The sequence below is a fragment of the Buteo buteo genome, chromosome 1, assembly GCF_964188355.1.
Source record: "Buteo buteo chromosome 1, bButBut1.hap1.1, whole genome shotgun sequence".
In the NCBI taxonomy this organism is placed as follows: domain Eukaryota; kingdom Metazoa; phylum Chordata; class Aves; order Accipitriformes; family Accipitridae; genus Buteo; species Buteo buteo.
In genome coordinates this window covers 50,070,058-50,089,055 of record NC_134171.1, presented here as the reverse complement: position 1 = coordinate 50,089,055, position 18,998 = coordinate 50,070,058, and the positions used below count along the sequence as shown (strand labels likewise).

Below are 18,998 nucleotides of genomic sequence, written 5' to 3'. Positions count from 1 at the left end.
CAACAATAAACCGGGGAAGCCTGGACTGGAAAGCTTATTTAATTCCTTCCATGTGTCCAGGTCTATTGAAACCTTATTTTAACAGCTATCTAACTTGAATATGCATTTATGAAAATGCACAGATACATGACAGCAGCTCTGGCTGCTTCAGAGTGGTTGCTGTTGTTTTAAGGTTTGAGTGTGGGCTGGTCTCTCAGAAATCTTTAGTTACAGCTCCGTCTTGGCAGTAGGAACCAGTCATGTATGTTTATGAGCAAATCTCTTCATCTTTATGGTTTGATATTCCTGCCTTATTGGATGGTTGGGGCTAACGACTCTATGCCGTTTCTTAGTAGATGCCGTGCTAGAGAACTTGTGGTATATTACTCACGGTATGAGTAATCTTTAATTTCAGATTCTGGTAGACGCTCTTCTGAATCTATTTGCATTGTGGAATATGGAAGAGCTGTGGACATCAGCTACTTGCAGTATCTGGGGGAAGCTCAAGAAGCCATCCTCCAGTGCCTGAAAGACTGTAAGGTTTGGTCTGCCTTGTATGATGGAGTAAACCCTGATCCAGACACCTTTATCCAAACGCTTGCTGAGGAGAACAGTACAGATGTGGAATACCCCATGTTTCGGCTCCAGCAAAGGGCACCTAGCACGTGTAGCTCCTCTCAAGTAACTCCATTCGGTGAGAAGATGCAGTTGGAGCTAGAATGGGATGATAGCTATGACACGGGGATTTCTCCTGGATCTGATGTGAGCTCACCACAACCATATGATGATCTGGGAAGCACAGAGATGCAGCCACCTGCAGAGCCACCAAAACACATTCAAGAAATGAAAAAAAATGCCATCATGCTAATCAAAGGATCTTACATAGAGGAATCAGACTTTCAGGATGATGTTATTGTTTACAGGTTATGTGCCCAGAAGGATACTCAAGATAATGACAACTCTAAGGAGAAAACTTTAAATGCAGCCAGAGAATATGAGGTCCAAAGCCAGACTGTAGTCAATGGGCCTCTTGCAAAGAGCCAGCTGGAAATGGACTTGGATGAGCACAGTAAGAGAAATTCAAGCTTGACTCAAGGTGTAACGAAAGAACAAATAAACCAGAAAATGATTGAGATTGATCCACAGCCAGACTTAGAGTTGAAGCTTTCTCCTCAGGAGGCAGATCGTAACTTAAGTGTAAGACTGCTGAGCACAGATGGTGAGGATTTCATTGCGCAGTATGACAAAATTATTAAGGAACTGGATCCAAACAGTGCAAGCTTGGAGGAGCAGAAGTTGGATACTCCTGAGCCTGTCTCTCCTGCAGAAGAGGAGGACGACTTTGAGAATTTCTCAGCAGACACCCCTTCTGCGGACAGCATGTCATCTCCCTTTGGACCAAAGGAGGATGTCTCTCCCAAGCATGCTGTGAGGAGCCAGAGTGCTCCATTTACAGGTGGAATGTCCTGTTAATTACATAATACAGTTAATAACAAATACAGGAAGGCATGGTGATTAAAGGTGGCCAAATGAGATCACACTGTGCGGCACACAGCATGAGCATAAAGAAAGTAACAGTCCTGGCACTAAAAAGGGTATAGCCCAAATAGCTGAGATCGGTCCAAGGAGAGTGAGAGATCCAACATGAAAGGAGAGCAGAGCAATCAGTGTGGTGACAGCAAATGGTGGTTGCTCGGGGGTGGGAGGGCTGCTTTTTTTTGTAATTGTTTAAGATCTTGAGCAGGAGTTACGTTGTTTGTGTGTGAAAGCTCCATCATTCTAGAGAAAGCTTTTGCAATTGAAAGGGGATTGGCGTAACTGTTCTAATATACACACCCCAGGTAAATAATTTGTTTTTCTGGTGGCTTTCATCTCTGATGCTATGGATGTGGTATCACGTTGCCATTTTTTTCCTCTCTGCTATTTCACATTTTAGCACGCGGTGGCAGCAGCGGTGCCATGTCTGTACATGCCTGTCTCCATGCTCTGCCCTGCCATCCTGTTCCTCAAATGTCAAGTCTGCCCTCGTTGTTGGTATGCTTTTCTGTCTTGTGCCAGGCAGCAATTTAAGCTTGGTATCTGCAGACTGCCCAGCCATTCAGGAATGACAGTGCTACCGGAGGTTAGAGTGGGCTTTTGATCTGTATTTGTACAGCTCCTTGCACTGTGGGCTCCTGGTCTTTAATTAGGTCTCCTAGATACCACAGTAATGCAAATAATAAAAAATAATAATGTATCTAGGTTTCCTCATCTAAAACAAAACCTCTATAAGATGGCTTCTCTTTCGTTTGAATGGAGGGGGAAAACATTTGTGTCCATTGAAATGCAGCCCTTTCCGGTCAGCTGTGGCCAGTATGCCTGGTGCTGTTTCTTAATTGAAAAATTCAGCCTGTTTTTCAATCAATTTGCAATATTTGCTGTGGTAGCAATTTCCTTCTACTGGAAGCTAATCACATTCAAACCTTGCTGTTTCCCATTATCTGCTGTCAAATGTACCTCAAAAATGTTGTCCTTGTCTCTTGTTCGTCATTTAGTCCCTCTCTCCATTTGTTCCCCCCCCCCAAAACAAACCCACAAACCACAAAATCCCCATAACTGAGCAAAACAAAGGGAAAAAAACCCAACCAAACAAAAAAACAACACAAAAAGTCTTGCTGTTTGCTCCCCATCCACATCCTGTTTTACTCTTAGGCTGTTTACCTTGCTTTAATGGAGATCTTAATGGTTGGAAGGATGGAGGTGCTCATAACAATAACCCAGTAAGTGTCAGCAGTGAAAAGATGCTCTCTTCAGGCCTATGGATCTATGAAGAAAATGTCCTGTTGGTGTCTATGTGCAATTTAAAAGCATTAAACACTATCATCCCTGTTTCCCCCTAAGCAAGAAAGAATGTGGTGTTCAGAAACAGGAATTTATATTCTGCTCCAACCCCCACCCCCCCCCATCAGTGCTTGATTTTGTGGCCACATAGAGATGCACAGTCAGAAGAAGAATAATTTTTTGACTTCTCATCTGTTTACCCTGTTTCTTACAAGGCTTGCAAACTCTGCTCAGTTCCTCTGACTCTCATTCCAATAGTTTCTTGGGGGAAAAAGTCACTCTGCCACTGATAAATTTTTAAATGTATCTTGGTAACCTCTTGCAGTGGCATACAGCACTTGTTACAAGTATCTAGCTTCAGCTTTACCTACTCAGCTTTGAAATCTGACCTAGAGGAGAGAACAGTGATATATCTCAACTCGTTCTTTTGCCATCCCTTTTGATACAGTAGAGCTCCCACTGCACTGTGGTCTTCAGGAGCTCTGTGAAAATGTCTCCATGAACATGAGAGGGGAAGCAGTAGGTCATATTGGGACAGAAAGAACTGTATCTCAACAAAAGTTTTGGGGCTGCTCCATTGGGTACACAGGCAGGGGGGATTCCTGCAGGACATGATACCAACCTTCACTCTGGTGACTGACATGGTGGTTGAAAGGTAGCAGCCACGTAAAGCCTTGTTAACACTGGCCCTCCTACCTTTCCTTTTGTGAGTAGAGCTGTGCCGGCATTTAGCCATGATAGGTGAGTCTCAAGGGAGTGCTTGCTTTATACTCGCGGTTGCTATAAAACATTATAGACTTCAACCTTTACTGAAGTTCTGTTAGGTGAAGTGGCAACGTAGGCACTTCTGATTTGATCCTTGCTGTTGCACTGGCCCAGGATTGCTTTAGTCTCTGCCGTAGTTTACAGAAGGCTTATTAAATGGGGCTAAGCTGTGCCCAGGTAGCTCGAACGGCAGCCTTTTGCTAGCTGAGGGGAGCTGGAATGGGGTCGGGTTATGGCTACCTGCTTGACCCTAGAAATGCCTGTGGCATGCATCTTGTGCTGGGGAGTAGGGTGGGATATTCAAAGTTAGCAGTGCTGTAACTATGTCACCCAGGGATACTTCTGTGTGGTTTCCCTAGCTTTTACACAGCCAGAATAGTGTAGTGGGACTGGGTGTAGGACAAGTGACATTTCTAAGACTTTACTTGTGATTAGGTCAGTCGTACTCGCTGCCTCAAGCATCTCACCAGCTCTGTCATCTGACGACATGTAGTATTTGGTTAAAGTCATGCTCACCTTGCAAAGGTTTCTTAAGCTTGAGCACTAAGGGTTTATGTACTTTCGTGGTAAATGCTTCTGTATTTCAGTGGTTATCCTGTGGCATGAATACACAAACTAAAGCTATTATTTATTGGTGACATTTATGTGATAAAGCCTATGTCTACCAATAATTTTGGTTATAAATCTATTTTAATGTCTTCCCTGCTTTGTGTGACTGTTTGCAGTACTGCAAATGCCTTTTTTGGTGATGTTGAACTATCACAGATATTGATTTTTATGTTTAGACTAGCATTTTTGTATTTTCCTTAGAACACCAGAGTTTTTTGATAAGAAACCTAGCTGTAAATTACTTTGCCCAGTCCTTATGTAGAAATAAGGCACAAGAAGAGTAAAAAGGGCAGTTTCTCTTTACGTTGAAACTAGTGGTACCATTCCAATTAATTTCAAGAGGAATAGAACAGTAGACCATAACGTACTAGGCTAAATCCTTCTTGGCATGTGTAAAGTAGAATAGTTATGCATGTTAAATATGCCATTAATGTAAACTGATTTGGCTATCTAGCAAAAGTGCTTCTAATCACAAAAGCCTTCAGCACCTCTGTTAAGTCTATTTTGTCTGTTAAGATATAGTTTAGTTTTTCTCCCTGCTGGTTGTAATTAGCGTGTGGGAGGTCTAATTTGGTTGGTTATGATGATCAAAGTTCCTTTTAAATGTGTATTTCCTGGATCTTAGGATTTTTCTTTGGTGAAAACAAAAACATTGGTTCCTTCTTTTCTTACAGGACCGTTCATCAGCGTAGTGTTGTCGAAACTGGAGAACATGCTGGACAATTCCTTGCATGTAAATTTGCTGCTTATTGGGATTATTACTCAACTGGCAAGTTATCCACAGCCTCTTCTTCGCTCCTTTCTGCTCAACACCAACATGGTGTTTCAGCCTAGTGTGCGATCACTTTATCAGGTATTTGATAAAGTGTTAGTTCTGACTATTGGAACAGTATTTTTGGTGTCTCGTTAAACCTTATGTTAGCATTTTTCAGTTCCATCTGTTGCTTTCCCACCTAAGAGCCTCTCATCTCGTTTTGATGTTTTAATTACATTTGTGCAAAGAACTGGAAATTCTCTGTGACCATAACTTTTGTTGTAACTGTGTTTTAATGCAGCTAGAGAAAGCCTGAGTATTCAGTCTGTGGCTGCACTGGGAGCAAAGGAGGAAGAAGTAATTGTTACTGTTGTTTTGGCAGGTGCTGGCATCTGTGAAAAATAAAATTGAACATTTTGCTTCCGTTGAAAAAGACTTCCCGGCTCTTCTCCTGGAGGCCCAGCAATACTTGCTTTTTCGTGTGGACATGTCTGATGCTGCGGAAGAATTGCTAACCAAAGGTAAACATTAACCACACTGGGAGGAGTGCTGGGTGGAATGACTCACCAGTTACCTCTCTCTTTTTCTACAAAATGATTAAAAGTAGGTGTGGTATGTTGTGAATATCATTAACCAGATGTATCCTTCTGACTGTAAACTGAGGATGCTCAGTAGGCCACAGTATATGGATCTATTTGGATGTTCTTTGCTCATTAGAATCTTTCATCTGCTACAGAAAATGACTGTTTAAAGGAGTAACAAAATCAGCTCTTGACTCTCTGTCACTTTGGCTGTAAACAAACTTGCTTTCAAGGCATGGGGTGAGATGGCATATGTGCATGATTTCATTTCATTTTTAGCCTGACCTTCAGCTAGTCATTGGTTCTTCTTTGATAAATGTTAGGACAGAAGTCCAGAATGAATTGGTTTCTGTAACAATTGAATAAGGATTCATATTATGGTTTGGGCTAATACTGAAAGAGATAAATATTAGCCAGAAAACTTTGAATGTGCTTTTTTGAATGAAAAACAAAACAACAGCAGCAAATAGGGGTGGATGTAAAAGCCAGGACACTTTGAAAGCAGTGGGGAGTTAAACAGGCATCATCCCAACAAGCCAGCTTTCTAGGAGACTTCCATAACATCTGCTGCTTCTCAAGCATAGCGCATGCTACACCTGTCTTGACAGTTACCAGTATTTACACTGCTGTGGGGGAAGCTAGTAAAAATAAGCAAAATGAAGAATCTTACATTCTAACTAAGAACTTTCCAGATGCAGCCAGGCAACTGGTAGAGTTGGGGCTCTGCCCTGAGGATGTGCATGTTCTGAGCTTGCTGCTGAGCAGGCAATGTTGGGTGCAGGTTTCCCTTAAAAGCCAACTTCCCACATGATGGGAATGTGTCAAATATGGTGAGAGCAGTGACCGCAGTGATTAAGAGCTGACTCAGCAACAGGGTTCAAGAGGCTGCATTTACGGGTGTGTGCTTACTCGTCTTGGGAGTCATTAATAATCACTCCCTCTGCCTATACTTCTGTGAAGACGTTGATACTTTTCTTGGATTTCCAGAGGTGTGGAAAGTGGGACTCTTTATGTGCCATTTTAATTGTGTTTTCATTTTTCAAGGCTCTGAATAATAATTTACCTAGTTTCTAGTCAGCATGGTATGTGTTTCTAAGGTCTGCAGTACATCTAGTCTGTAGAATTATGATCTTGCTAAGGCTGCTTCTTGAAGAATTAGTCTGTGGAAGGTGCCTGCTGTAAAGGAGCTGTGTATTGCAAATGTCAGTAGCATTTTAGGCTCTACATTCTGGTCCCATAGATTAGAAAGTTTTACAATTAGATGGTATTGTAGCTAGCATGTGGGAGATGAGATTAGGAGGCAACATTTAGAGTCCTTTTTTTCAGATGCTGGGAATAAGAACTTTTATATAATGCATTCCCAAGGGCATTTATTTATACTTACTATTTTATGTCAGTTTTCTTCTATGGGCTGTGGAATTTGCCAGGTTGAGTCATGCTGGTTATTATTTAGGAATTTGAAACAAGGCTGCTTAGTCACCCTGTTGGTACATTTTCTTCTGTGTTGTGGCAACTCCTGCAAAGAAGGCACCTCTTAACAAATAGATGGAGAGTAAATAAATGTCTGGATAACTGCAGGCTTGGTTGCCAACAAGACTAGTGATGCAAGTAATCAAACTGTAATTCCTGTGGCAAGTTGGCTCAGTAGTCCATCAACCCACAGTAGTTCATTATATTGATTAAGAAGTGTGAGGTAGGAAATGCTACACTAATGGTAAATGAAAAAAATAATAATTAGGAACTCCTGTAGGATTTCTTTGCATTAGCTTGAATGCCACCTTTGAGTGTCATGCAAATAAGCTCTTCTCTGAGGGTTTTTTCCCCAAATGGAAGTGGTGAATAACCCCAAAGTTTTTTCTACAGGTCTGAGCATAAGTAGCCTCCTACAGAATTCACATCTGAAAAACAGAAGCCAGACTTAGTGGGGAACACAAATGTTAAACCAGAGCATTTCCTTTCTCTTAACAGTGATGGTCTCTGAAACTGAGCAGAAATGGATGATTTGTTATTTTCTGGTTGCAGTAGTATGTAGTTTCCTTACATAGTAGCTCGGGTTCTGGTTAGATATGTAGGGCTGTCATGATGTCGATCGCATATGAAATGCTGCCCTTCTTTCAGTATGTTGGTAACAATATCTCCAGACTAATCATTTTCTCAATTGTATGATTCAGTTTGCATCCTGACCTTAGAAAGAAGTGGACAATCTTGGTCAAAGAAAAAAATTGGATCTCTGGTCCCTAGACCAGCTTTCTGTGCTTTTCTGTTTTCTTTGTGTGGTGTGTGGTGTTTGGTTTTTTTGTTTGTTTGTTGGTTGGTTGTTTTGTGGGGGATGTGTGTGTGTGTTCAATAGGCAGTTAAATCTGAATCAAAATCATTTTTAGGGAAATGTATCAATTTGGATGCTTTTTGAAGGGAAGAGTTAAAAAAAGAGCTTTGACAGTATACTAGCATTCTGTTTATTTTGGCTAAACTATTTAAAAACATAAAATATTAATTATGAAACATTTTGACATTAGAAAATCTAAAAAAAATATAAAATCTTCAAGGGAAGCTCAAAATTTATTAAGTTGTTTTTCTTCCCACAGTCAGAATTTTCCACAGAACTGAAATTCCTCTATTCTGTCTCTGGTAGATAGAAATTTGTAGAATAACAATATGAATGATTGATAAGTCTGCAGTTGGAAAGATTTTGAAACTCAAGAAAAGTACAAGTCTGTTAGATGATTAAGATGAAAATTTCTTTTGAGTATTTGGAAGTGTACAGTAATTCCACAGTGCCTTAGGAGAACTACAGGAAAGGAACAAAAGTGCAGAGCTGTTGAACAGAGGGATTACTCTGCTGCATCGGGTGAAGCATTCATCTACAGGTCCTCATGTTAGCTGCTTGGAGAGGTTTCAGAAAAAGGGTAGTGTAACCTGAGACTGAGTTGTTTTAACATGAACTGCACACACTTTAAGGGAAACCTCTTCTTAAGCCAAACGCTACATTGCTGCATTATCTGCAGTATGTGAGTTAATATGAGAGTCCTTTATTTCTTTTTAATTATTTGCTTACACAGCTCATGAGAACATCCACTTGTAAGTTAGACAGGGTTTTATCTGTCTCTGCTTCTGGCCTCAATGACATCTTGTGGCAGTGAATTCTGTAGGTTAATTTTTCTTTGTAAAGTATTTATTTCCATCAGTGTTAAATTTTGTCACCTTTTTAGTTTCACTAAATTAATTATCATCTAATTAAAGTGCAGTTCTGCTTCAGGTTGAAACAAGGAGCAATTGATTGAAATTTAAGTGCTGCTGTCACTGTAATTCCATGCGTTCTGATGCTTGAGCCCTGATCCTCTGAACTCTGGCAGCAGAGATCATATAGCAGAGCACACGGTGGTTTTTGTTTGCTCTTTTTTTAATGTTTAGTTGCTTTACAGGGGGTCAAAAGTAAGTGTAGTTAGTGGGACCTACAGCTGTAGAAAAATCAAATTTTCAAACGTTTTTTCCCTTAGTTTCTAGCTTGCTTCAAACTCCCATGGCTATGTGATAGCTCAGCCTCAAACCCATTTTCGTGGTGGTTCGTGGGGAGAGGATAGAGAAAGAGAGAGAGAAGTAAAGTCCAAATGGTATTTTGATGTGGGGGAGGGCTAGAGCACAGTATCATTTAAATTGAGACAACCATGCTGGGTCTAGATGGGTAGATATTATCTGCTATTTCATAAGGTAAATCCATATTACTCTTCCCCTTGACTCTTCTTCTGCCCACATACTTCTATCATCAGAGCTGGAACTGAATAATATATAACATGGGGAAAGATAGCTAATAAAAAATGCAATAGAATCAGGCCACGTAGAACTTTAAAATGTTGGATTAGCGGAGTATCAGCCTGCACGGTCTGGGCACTGCAAACTACAGCTCTGAACACAATCCTTGTAAACTGGGTTTGAACACTGTACAAATACTGTGTGTACTTAATATACTGAGTCTTTTTTTTCTTTTCTTTTCCTTTTTTTTTTTTTCTTTTTCTTTCCTCTCCTCTCTTCCTGGCTTTAGGTCATGTCCAGCACAACAGCAATGTGGGGAAAGGAAGGAACCTCTCTGAAGCTTACCCGGCTGTACTCCAGCCTTTCCTGGGACAGAAAGGAAAGAAAGGCCTGGCTCATCCCAGCCTTCCTGCGCACGTGAGGAATGCCGTACTCGCAGCTGCCCTTTTCCCAGAGTTCCTGAAGGAGCTGGCAGCTCTTGCCCAGGAACATTCCATTTTATGTTACAAAATACTGGGGGATTTTGAGGATTATTATTAGTGGTGTGTTTTTTTTTAAAACGTGTTTTAAAAAAGCTTTTGGAGTTTAAACAGATTTTTAATGCAAAGCTGCTTACAAAAGAAGGTTGTACTTCAATATTTCCTGAAAATACTTGATTTGGAGGGGGAACAAGGAGACAAAATGTTATTCCATGTTACCTTATATTAGGCCTTATAATTTCCCTCTGTGCTACATAAATTATATGAGACATTTCTGATACTGCTCTTACTGCAATTTCCTTCTTCATCTCCTCCTCTTTACACAGCCACCCTTCTTTAGTGTCACTGATTGCTGTTGAATTTCTGCAATAGATACTTGTAGGTTGGCTAAGAGAGGCAAACGTTTTAGCTTTTTCTGTTCCAGAAATACTCTTCTGGATAACTTGGTAGAAGACAGTTTGTCTGGAAAAAACATTGCCCCATGGGGACAGTGCAGGGTATAAAAAATATACACAAAATCTGCACAAAACCCCTTTATGTGAAGGGTTGTGCTTCTTTGTGGATTTGTCCTCTTTCCACCTTCCCTTCCTTTTCCCTGAAGCAGGGTTCTTACCAATCCACATCTGAAGCCCTCTTTTTTAACTAGTGGCTCAGGTCTTTTGAATTCAAGTGGTCTTATATGTATTAAATCCACGACTAGCTGAAAGCAGGTGCTGGACCCTACACATACCATATTGCCTTATGTTGCAGACAGATCTGCAGCTATCAGCTGTTGGTCTTTGAAGTCAAATGAACTGTGTAAGTGGATGTGGATTGCAGACTGCCTGGAATTTTCCTTGCAGTTTCTCAGCATTCTTTGATAACTACTGCATTGCTACCTAAACTCTCAAGCATGCCTTATTTAGTAAGATTTGCACAAAGTACAAAACAAAATGTTTCTATGCAAGCTATAATTAGTATGAAGTTTGTTTTTATGCTTATTTTAATAAGCTAAAGAAAGGTATTCAATATCTTTCAGTAGTATTAAAAGGACAGCAGGCTGGTTTTGTCATTTGTGGGGTTTTTTTGGTTTTTTTTTTAATGAAAAAGGTTGGCTTACTCCTGAAAGCTGTTCTGTTTTATTGTTAATTTTTTTGGTTAAGGGAAAGTTAAATACTGTTTGTTTACTTTTAATTTAGGTGTTGACTTTTCCTAATATTGCACTTTTGGGATGGTGAGGGGAGGACCAGACTATTCACCAGCTGTAGAAAAGGAAGGAGTAACAGGGAAAGCTGTCTGCTGGTGACTAACTGCTTGAGAAAATTCTCTTCTGTGAGTAATGGGCTTCATTAGAAGAATCCAAACATGATGAATTGGTGCATCACCACTGCATTTTGTCTTGTCTTAGTAGTATAATTGTGCTTCCAGTGTGCTGTAGTTGGCTACATAAAGAGGGGCTTAGTTCAAGAAAGCCTTAAACCCCTTTGTCCAGGAAAGAAAGTAACGGTGACTCCAGGAAGTCTGAAGAAACATAAATCAGAAATAACACTTGCATACATTAGTTCTCCTGCTCATTGTAATTCCATAATGTGGGATGCTCATTAATCGCATCCTGATTTTGAAACACACTTTCTCAGAGATTGCAAGGCAAAAGAACACTTTAAAAACAAAGAACAAAGACACTCCAGAAGAGTCTAATTAATTACAGGTCAAATTCCTGTGGAATTTGGAGTGCAATTTAAGCTCCTAAATCCTTTAGATGCTTCTGAAAAGTTGTACCTTTAATCTACAAGCTGTGAGACACATTCATTGTGTCAGACTGCTGTAGGCTGTTCCAAGGAAAAAAAAAAATCCCAAAGGGTACCTCTAACAAAATCACCTCAAGAAGTTCTCTGGGTCTGTCTTCACTTGTTTGCTGCACAGTCTTCCCTTACACAATGGGTGGGGGTCATGTAGTTTCCTAGCTGAGTCTGGTTTGCTTTCACTTCTAACTTGTTTATTTTTTTAGGCACCATTGCATCACCATCCTGTAAATCACCTACCGATCTCCACATGGCCCTGTTTCACCTCACAAGCTTCCTTGGAAGCTAAAGCCAAGGCTGTGGTTTTTTTCTTAAATCTTAGTTATCCAGGTTTAAGAGACCTCTTTCTTTTTGTGTGTCCCCCCCCCCCCCCCCCCGCATTGTTGTTGTAAATGGGCAATGAGTAAATTAAGATTTATTTTTTTTAAAAAAAACTTGTTCTAGGACATAATGGTTTCTCTCCCCACTCCTACGTTCCAGTTCCCAATATTACCAGTAGTGCTGTTTTTCATGCTGTACTTGCAGCCCTGGCCTGAAGAGGTTCAGTAGTGTTATGTGTGTTAAGTGTTTTAGCGTTGTGGATGCAGGGTCAGTGCTTGCTCCTCTCCTCACCTCTTTTGCTAGGAACTTTATGTGAGCAAAAGAAAAAGTACCAAATGAGTGTGATCAGCTAACTTTTAGTGGTTCAGAAGCAAGTGCTAAATTGCAGAAGCAATCCAATCCTTTTTCTGAAACACTATTAAAAAAGGAATGAAAAAAAAAAAAAGTTCTGCAGACTAGTGCTCAAGGCAGTAAGGTTACTTTGTGAACACTCCCTTCCCTTGTTTATATTCTAAAATAAGAATCTTTATTTGCTGGGTAGAAGGGATATTTTTTTTGAGATTGTTAATTTTAACTGGTGTTTTCAACAAATGTACAAAGTCATAGCAGTTTCATTTCAGCGGGTCTATTAAACTACATGGGGATTTTAAAATGTGGACTGCTCAAAAAAGCATCTGTAAATTTGAGGAAGGGGAGGATTTACTTCATAAGCTGTAGTGGAGCTTATGCTCTACATCCAGTAGGATAAATTCAGCCTTTGAAATCTGGAGTCATGTGGAAGACTTCTTGCTGAAAGGTCAGAACTGTGTTTGTGCGCAGTCTCCCCTTGTAAATGGGAGATCTGTCTGTCAGCTACCCAAAACAAAGAGGTGGCTGAGTGCAGTGACCCTGGCTCAGGACTGTAAAAATTGCGATATGTGTCACTTTATATTACTTGGTTCCTAGGTGGGATCAGACTTGCAGCTATGTCTTAGTTGAGATAGTAGCATAATGTCCAGCACCCAGCAAAAAAACATATTGGCAGGAATTGCATCTTCCTGTCTTCAAAATGCATAACTTGTGATTTAGCTTGAAAATGTTGATCTTTTGAGATTAATCACCTCTGTGTGCTTAGGTTCTTCAGCCAAATGCTTGTTTAATAAGCTTCCCTCCAGCTAGATAATGCGTTATCCCAGCTCTCATCAGTGATGAATCTTTTTCCAAAAAACCTGATATGCCTATGGTCCAAGCTGTGGTCCAGCTGGTAGGGCCCTGGAGGACACAGTGTTATGCTGCTCTTTCCAGGAGGAAGGAAGTCCTCTGTGGTCTGGATTTCCCCACACTCACGTGTGTGTGTGTGACTAGAGCAGTCGCTCTTCAGCACGTTGTCTCAGCATCAGCCATGAAGTGTCTTGGTTAGCAGATCTATTCCAAAACCTGCAGGTGGTGGCTCAGTGATACCAAAGTTAATTTCCAGTCTCCTGCTAGATGGTTCACACTGTGAATGCCACATTTTCCAATGATGTAGCCTTCGAGTGTGTTTTTAAGCTGTTCTGCTGTAGCTAGGAATCTTTCTGGCAATTTCAACCTGCTATTTTTTTTGCAACCTACCTATAAAGTGAACACTTTGTCTTAAAACAGTTGTAGTCATTCTCTTTTACCTTTGACCATTTTTAGATGCCCTGTGAGTTAGTCTCAGCACACATACACACGTGGTTTGTATTAATTGGGCTAATGCACTTGGCAACTTTCATTCAAGCAGCATCACCCTCTGCACAAGCTGATCTTTGGGCATGTAGAGTCAGTTGCAATTCATGTGCTGTGTTGTGGGCCCTACTTACTGCCTTTTTATTCTATTCTAGGCATTTTTCTCAAATGTGATCTTTTCCATGTGTGCCCTAAAGAAAAATATAGGATTTCTAATGAGATCAGGTTTTTGGTGTTGCAGTTTTGGATGTGAAAGATGCACTGCCTTTTTTGTCCTGGCAACTTCTAGACCTTGGTTTGGAAGAACAGAAGTGAGAGCTTCTGTTTTCAGCTGTATTCCATGGAGATGAGAAAATTCCCAGGAGCAGGCATGGACTGTCCCTCCCACTGGCACACCCAGATACATCCTTCAGAGCATCCGGTTCATAAATGAATTATTTCCTCTTTCATTAGGGTTTATCACTTTGTAAAAAGTTTGATGAATTCAGTGGTGTCGTGCTGCTGTACCCACTTAGTGCATTTGCATTTCTGATGCGATTTGATCATCTTAGTAAGATTGGTAAATTTCCTAGGATGGGAGAAAACATGGTGTGATTGGGGTGGCTCTCAGACATTGGCAGGGGCCGTGCTTTGGAATGGGAACAGAACTGGATAGACAGTAAGCCTGAACAGCGTTTCTGCCACCAGCACCATTCTAATTGGTCTTTGGCCCGGGTGCAATGCCTAAGTGAGACCACTTAGGTTCACTCCTTCAGAGAAAAACATTTGCAAACAAATTTACTGCATCCTGCAGCGTCCAAGGGTTTAAGTTCAAGAGGTTAAGTTCTATTTACCAAGGGAAGTATACCATCTAGCACAGCGCGTACGCATTCACTACCCTTTTGTGCACTCTGCTTATGCCTCACAGAAGGTTTTGTGCTTCAGGAAGGTTTTTTAGCTCCTCTAAGAAGCTCTAAAATCGCAGGGTTGGGAAGAAAAGGATGGGAGTGGTGTGATTTGGTGCAGTTAAATTAAGTCATTGTACCATTTGAATTCGTAGCCACAGCTCCTGTTTGAGGGCAGCTTGATTTAATAAGCAATTTACTGTGCTGTATTTACTGAAATTGCTATGTCATGCCTGCAGTTTTTATGACAGCTCCTGTTACATTTGTAACATTTAAACGGCATCTGTGGTTATGAGTAGAATACTGGGATTTTCCTCTTTTTTCTTTTAAGTCAGATAGCTCTGGCATAGTACAGTAATGTTACTGCTGTGTCCAGATCTGATTTAGATAATTACAGTATGTTCTTCCTTGCACCTTTTGAGCACTATCAGCAGAAATGGAGGGTACGTGACACTCAGGCTACTTACGTTAATGAGCAAACCAAAGGTAAAATGCCGCAGATTAGCAGGGGGCACTTGCCTCTGTGTGAAATGCATTAAGAATTTACTTTTGTGTTGCTCTGATTTACCAGGGACCAGGAAGTAAAAGATCACAGCAAAAATGAAAAATTAATATGACAGTGTCCTATGGTAACTGTCCAAGTAAATAGCACTGCTATGTAATGTTTTGGGCCAGAACTGCCTGAAGGATGGTAAAAATTGCTCCTTGTTAAGGTGGTGTCAGACTTGCATAAATAGGTATTCAGATAATATGACAGTGGTGCCAGCTGTCGGACCGCAGACAGCCACAGAATGCAACGCTATTTCAGTGACTTTGTTGGTGGTGGAAGCCCAGCTCTGACTAAATGTACTTTATTTTTAGGGGCCCACAGCTTTTCTAAACACGTTGTGGCCCAGCATCAATGTACTTCATTTGTTATGTGCTCAGTTGGAAGCCTCTTATTTATGAATAGGAGCATTACTTGGATTCTCAAATATGTAGGTGCTTAAAGTGGTGTTTTGTTGCTGACTGTGCAAATCTTCTTTTTGTTCATTGATTATAATGGTTCTTGTGTGGCAGCTGGATTAAATTAAGACTGAAGTCTGGGCTAAAAGCCCTGATGGAACTTTTTTGCAAAGGCTGCATTTCTCAACCAAATAACTTTCTCTGGTGCTTTGGCAGACTGCCCGCATACAATTATGTATTGTGGACTAAATACCTGCAAACTTACATTTCTGACAAAGCCAGTTCCACAGCAGCTGTATTTTATTGCAGTCTACTTTAAAAATAACTAGCTTGGATTTAGACCAAAAAATAACATGGATGAGTCAAATCCAAGACAACTAAACTGTGTCCAGCTCAGTGCTGCTGTGTCAGTTTGGCCAGAGCTCAGACGAAATGCCATTTCATCCTCAAAGGAGAGGGAGCAGCTCTGGGTGTTGGTATCCCTTGCTGCAGCTTGAGCCAAGGACCCATGCCTCTCGAGGTGTCCCTTGGTGTCCAAGCACAGCTTGGTGTTGGAAACTCTTACCAGTGTCTGTTGTGAAACTCCAGTCATAACATCAGGTTTTGAGCTTCAGTGTGAAAAACCTAGGGGCCTCCAAGACCAGTCTGAAAATGTGGCCTCTCAAGCTTCAGAAATGAGAAGGTAAAATACAACTTTCCTGATGGTTATGCCTGCTTAGTGGGTATAAATGCTTTAGATAATTAAAGCTGTGGCTGATGCGACCATATGTCAGGAGAACTCTTGCTTCGTGCTTACACAAAATGTCTGTGCATGGAGGGAGGATTCCCTACAGTGAAACTGTTGGCCTTCAAGTGCGCTTGTTAGGATTAGCTCATGGTGGTACAACCTCTGCAGCTCTAAGTAATGAACCCAGCTCTCGGCCTTTCTCCAAAGGCTGCGATGACAAGGCAATGGATGTGGCATAAAATAATTGGCTGCCTGTGTATGTGCTGGGGTAACGTGGGGTCCAGCACAGCTGCCACCAGTCTTTTTTTGGGGAGAAGCCAGCAGGTGAGATGGAGTCATTTGCAGGGTCATGAGTTGGACCTCACACACAAATAAAGGGGAGGAACAGCAAAGGTCAGGGTCCCTCTCCATCTATACGTACAAATGGTCAGCAAATGCTGCAGACAGTTGTGAAATGCCTGTACACCCTTACAGGGAGATTTTAAGGGTCTGGGACTAGGATAGTCCTAGAGGGAAGACAGTACTCATTAGGACCATGCACAGCTGCGTTGCTCACTTAACTCTACCTGCTTTTGCATCTTTGTTGCCTCATGGCAGGGCCTGAACACTTCTGTAGGTTTGCTTTGTTGCAGTTAAAATTCAGGCTGTACCTGTGGGGTGTGCATTGGAGCATGGTCAGAAGAGAAGGAGCATTCCTGGTGGTTTTGTGTTGCCGCTGCAGTCATCCCTAATTACTGATCTGGGCTGGCCCAGGGGCTCCTCTAGATGGAGTTTAAATTTGCCATTGCAATGGGCAGAAAAAGGCATAGCAAATTATGGGTCATAACAACTTAGGATTTTGTATTTTATTGCCCTCCTCACACTGTTTAGCAATAGAATTCTCTCATATATATATATATATATAAAAAACCTGAAATTTTGCAGCTTCTGAGGGGACAGAGATGACTTGCACTGAACAGCCAATCTAATGCAGGTAAGCTTCTATGCATTTGGGTCGATAAATCTTGACCTCCTATCTGCTGTAACTTGGTTTTATATGGCCATTATGTGAAGCTGAGTCCAGTGAACTTTGGAGTATTTGTAAACAGCATTGCAAGGAAGATGCAGGCCACAGGGGTGAAAGACCAGCAGCATGCTGTTCCATCTTTTCCCTCGTGCAGTTTGAGAAGAGTGAGTTGAGTGAAAACCTAGTTTGTTTTTCTTTACGTGAAAAACCCAAACGCTCTACATGTTGAGCATGCACACAAGGCCATAAGTCACTGCAAAGGTGCTGCCAAGGTCAGTGGTTGTGAAAGTGTGTAGGTAGAGGGGTGCTCAGAAGAGAAATGAGAACCTTACAGTACACTGACACCATGCTGCAGAAGTGGAGTGGAAAGAGGCCACAGTGAAATTGCAGTGTGAATACTCTAGCTGTAAATTTTTTAGTTAAGGTTCCTATCATATGCTTCTATTTTTAGCATAGTTAAAATTAAACTCTGCAGCCGAGGCTGAGCACTAGAAATTCTTTCTTCACTACTTCAGCATTGCCAGCATCTTTTTAGACAGCTTTCTTCTCCTGTTCTGCACCCTCGGCTATGGGATACTTCAGCTATACAAGATAGTAAGTATCATCTCTCCACCCTCAGGAGTGACCTCCCAAAGGACTTCCAGCAACGAGTAGATGAGATTGTCGTGACAGTGTCTGGTGTCAGCTTTTAATTTGTGAGCATTTTCCTTTGCCCTCCATTCATGGATGGTTACTGCTGAAAATCTGCATGAAACTGTCCTTAACTCACCCTGCCTAATGCCATTGCACAGATGGCATGTGCTATCAGTAGATCAGGGAGCATGGTTGTAGCTAAATAAGACTTGTAAGTTGGGGTCAAAGCCTCAATCTTAATTCTTGAGTTCCTAGCTTCAATACAACCACAGTTAGAACAGCCTCTCCCGGTCTGCAAAATGTTCTGACATCAAACACTTCATAGTCAGGCTCTGCCCTTTATCTTGCAGACTCACCTGTCCTATGGGTTTTTTATTTGTCTTTACCATAGCAGATATTAAATTCCTTGAGGCTGCTGCTTTGTCTTTTAATGTGCTCCATTGAGTACAGCTGTGCAAATATAAACCAAAGCTGTTTTGCACAGTACAGAGTTCACTTGTGGAGTATTTAGAATTTGCCTTTAGCTCCATTTAGGACACAGAGGAAGGTGGTGGTTGTACTTAGGCTGCTGTATTAGGCCCTTGGCAGGCAAAAAAGGATCTGGTGTTTTGGTTGTATTGGTCCAATGAAAATGGTGTAAAGTGACTAATGAGCCCCTTAATGCAGACTGCCATAGTAGGAGCAATGGTAGCTGGCCCTGGTGAGCCTTCTCATTGCTAGGTCCTAGCACTGCCAGCTACCACTGCTTTGAAGTTGATAGCTGGTATCTCCACAAATGTTAAAAAGATTCATCATCTTTACCTCATTTGACTCAAACCACTTTTTTCTAATCAGAAAGAAATTTACATTTTGTATGCGTCTGCAAAAGATTTCTTCAAAAAATTTAGAAGTTACTATTTCATAATACAGTGCAAAATTTATAGACTATAGCTGCTCTTTCCCTTCCCTGGAAGGGGAAGAATATTGCAATTACTCCTTTTTAATCTTTCTTGTTATCCATTGTGTCTGGCAGGTGGAGGTGAAAATAGATTTGAGATGTACAGTAAATCATAGAGTCATAGAATGGTTTGGTTGAAAGGGACCTTAAAGATCATCTAGTTCCAACCCCCCTGCCATGGGCAGGGACACCTTCCACTAGACCAGGTTGCTCAAAGCCCCATCCAGCCTGGCCTTGAACACTTCCAGGGATGGAGCATCCACAACTTCTCTGGGCAGCCTGTTCCAGTGTCTCGCCACCCTCATAGTGATGAATTTCTTCCTTACATCCAGTCTAAATCT

General features: G+C 41.3%; 1 protein-coding gene across 1 annotated transcript in view; it reads left to right on the top strand.

Moving 5' to 3' along the window:
* The window catches only part of FHIP1A (FHF complex subunit HOOK interacting protein 1A), a 93,731-nt gene extending 81,855 nt beyond the window's left edge, over window positions 1-11,876 (top strand). The window contains exons 10-13 of the mRNA XM_075029841.1: window positions 395-1,435; window positions 4,848-5,026; window positions 5,310-5,448; window positions 9,548-11,876. Coding sequence (XP_074885942.1) covers window positions 395-1,435; window positions 4,848-5,026; window positions 5,310-5,448; window positions 9,548-9,798 — 1,610 coding nt within the window. The 3' untranslated portion in view covers window positions 9,799-11,876. The remainder of the gene's footprint in view (window positions 1-394; window positions 1,436-4,847; window positions 5,027-5,309; window positions 5,449-9,547) is intronic.
* The last annotated feature ends 7,122 nt before the right edge of the window (window positions 11,877-18,998 follow it).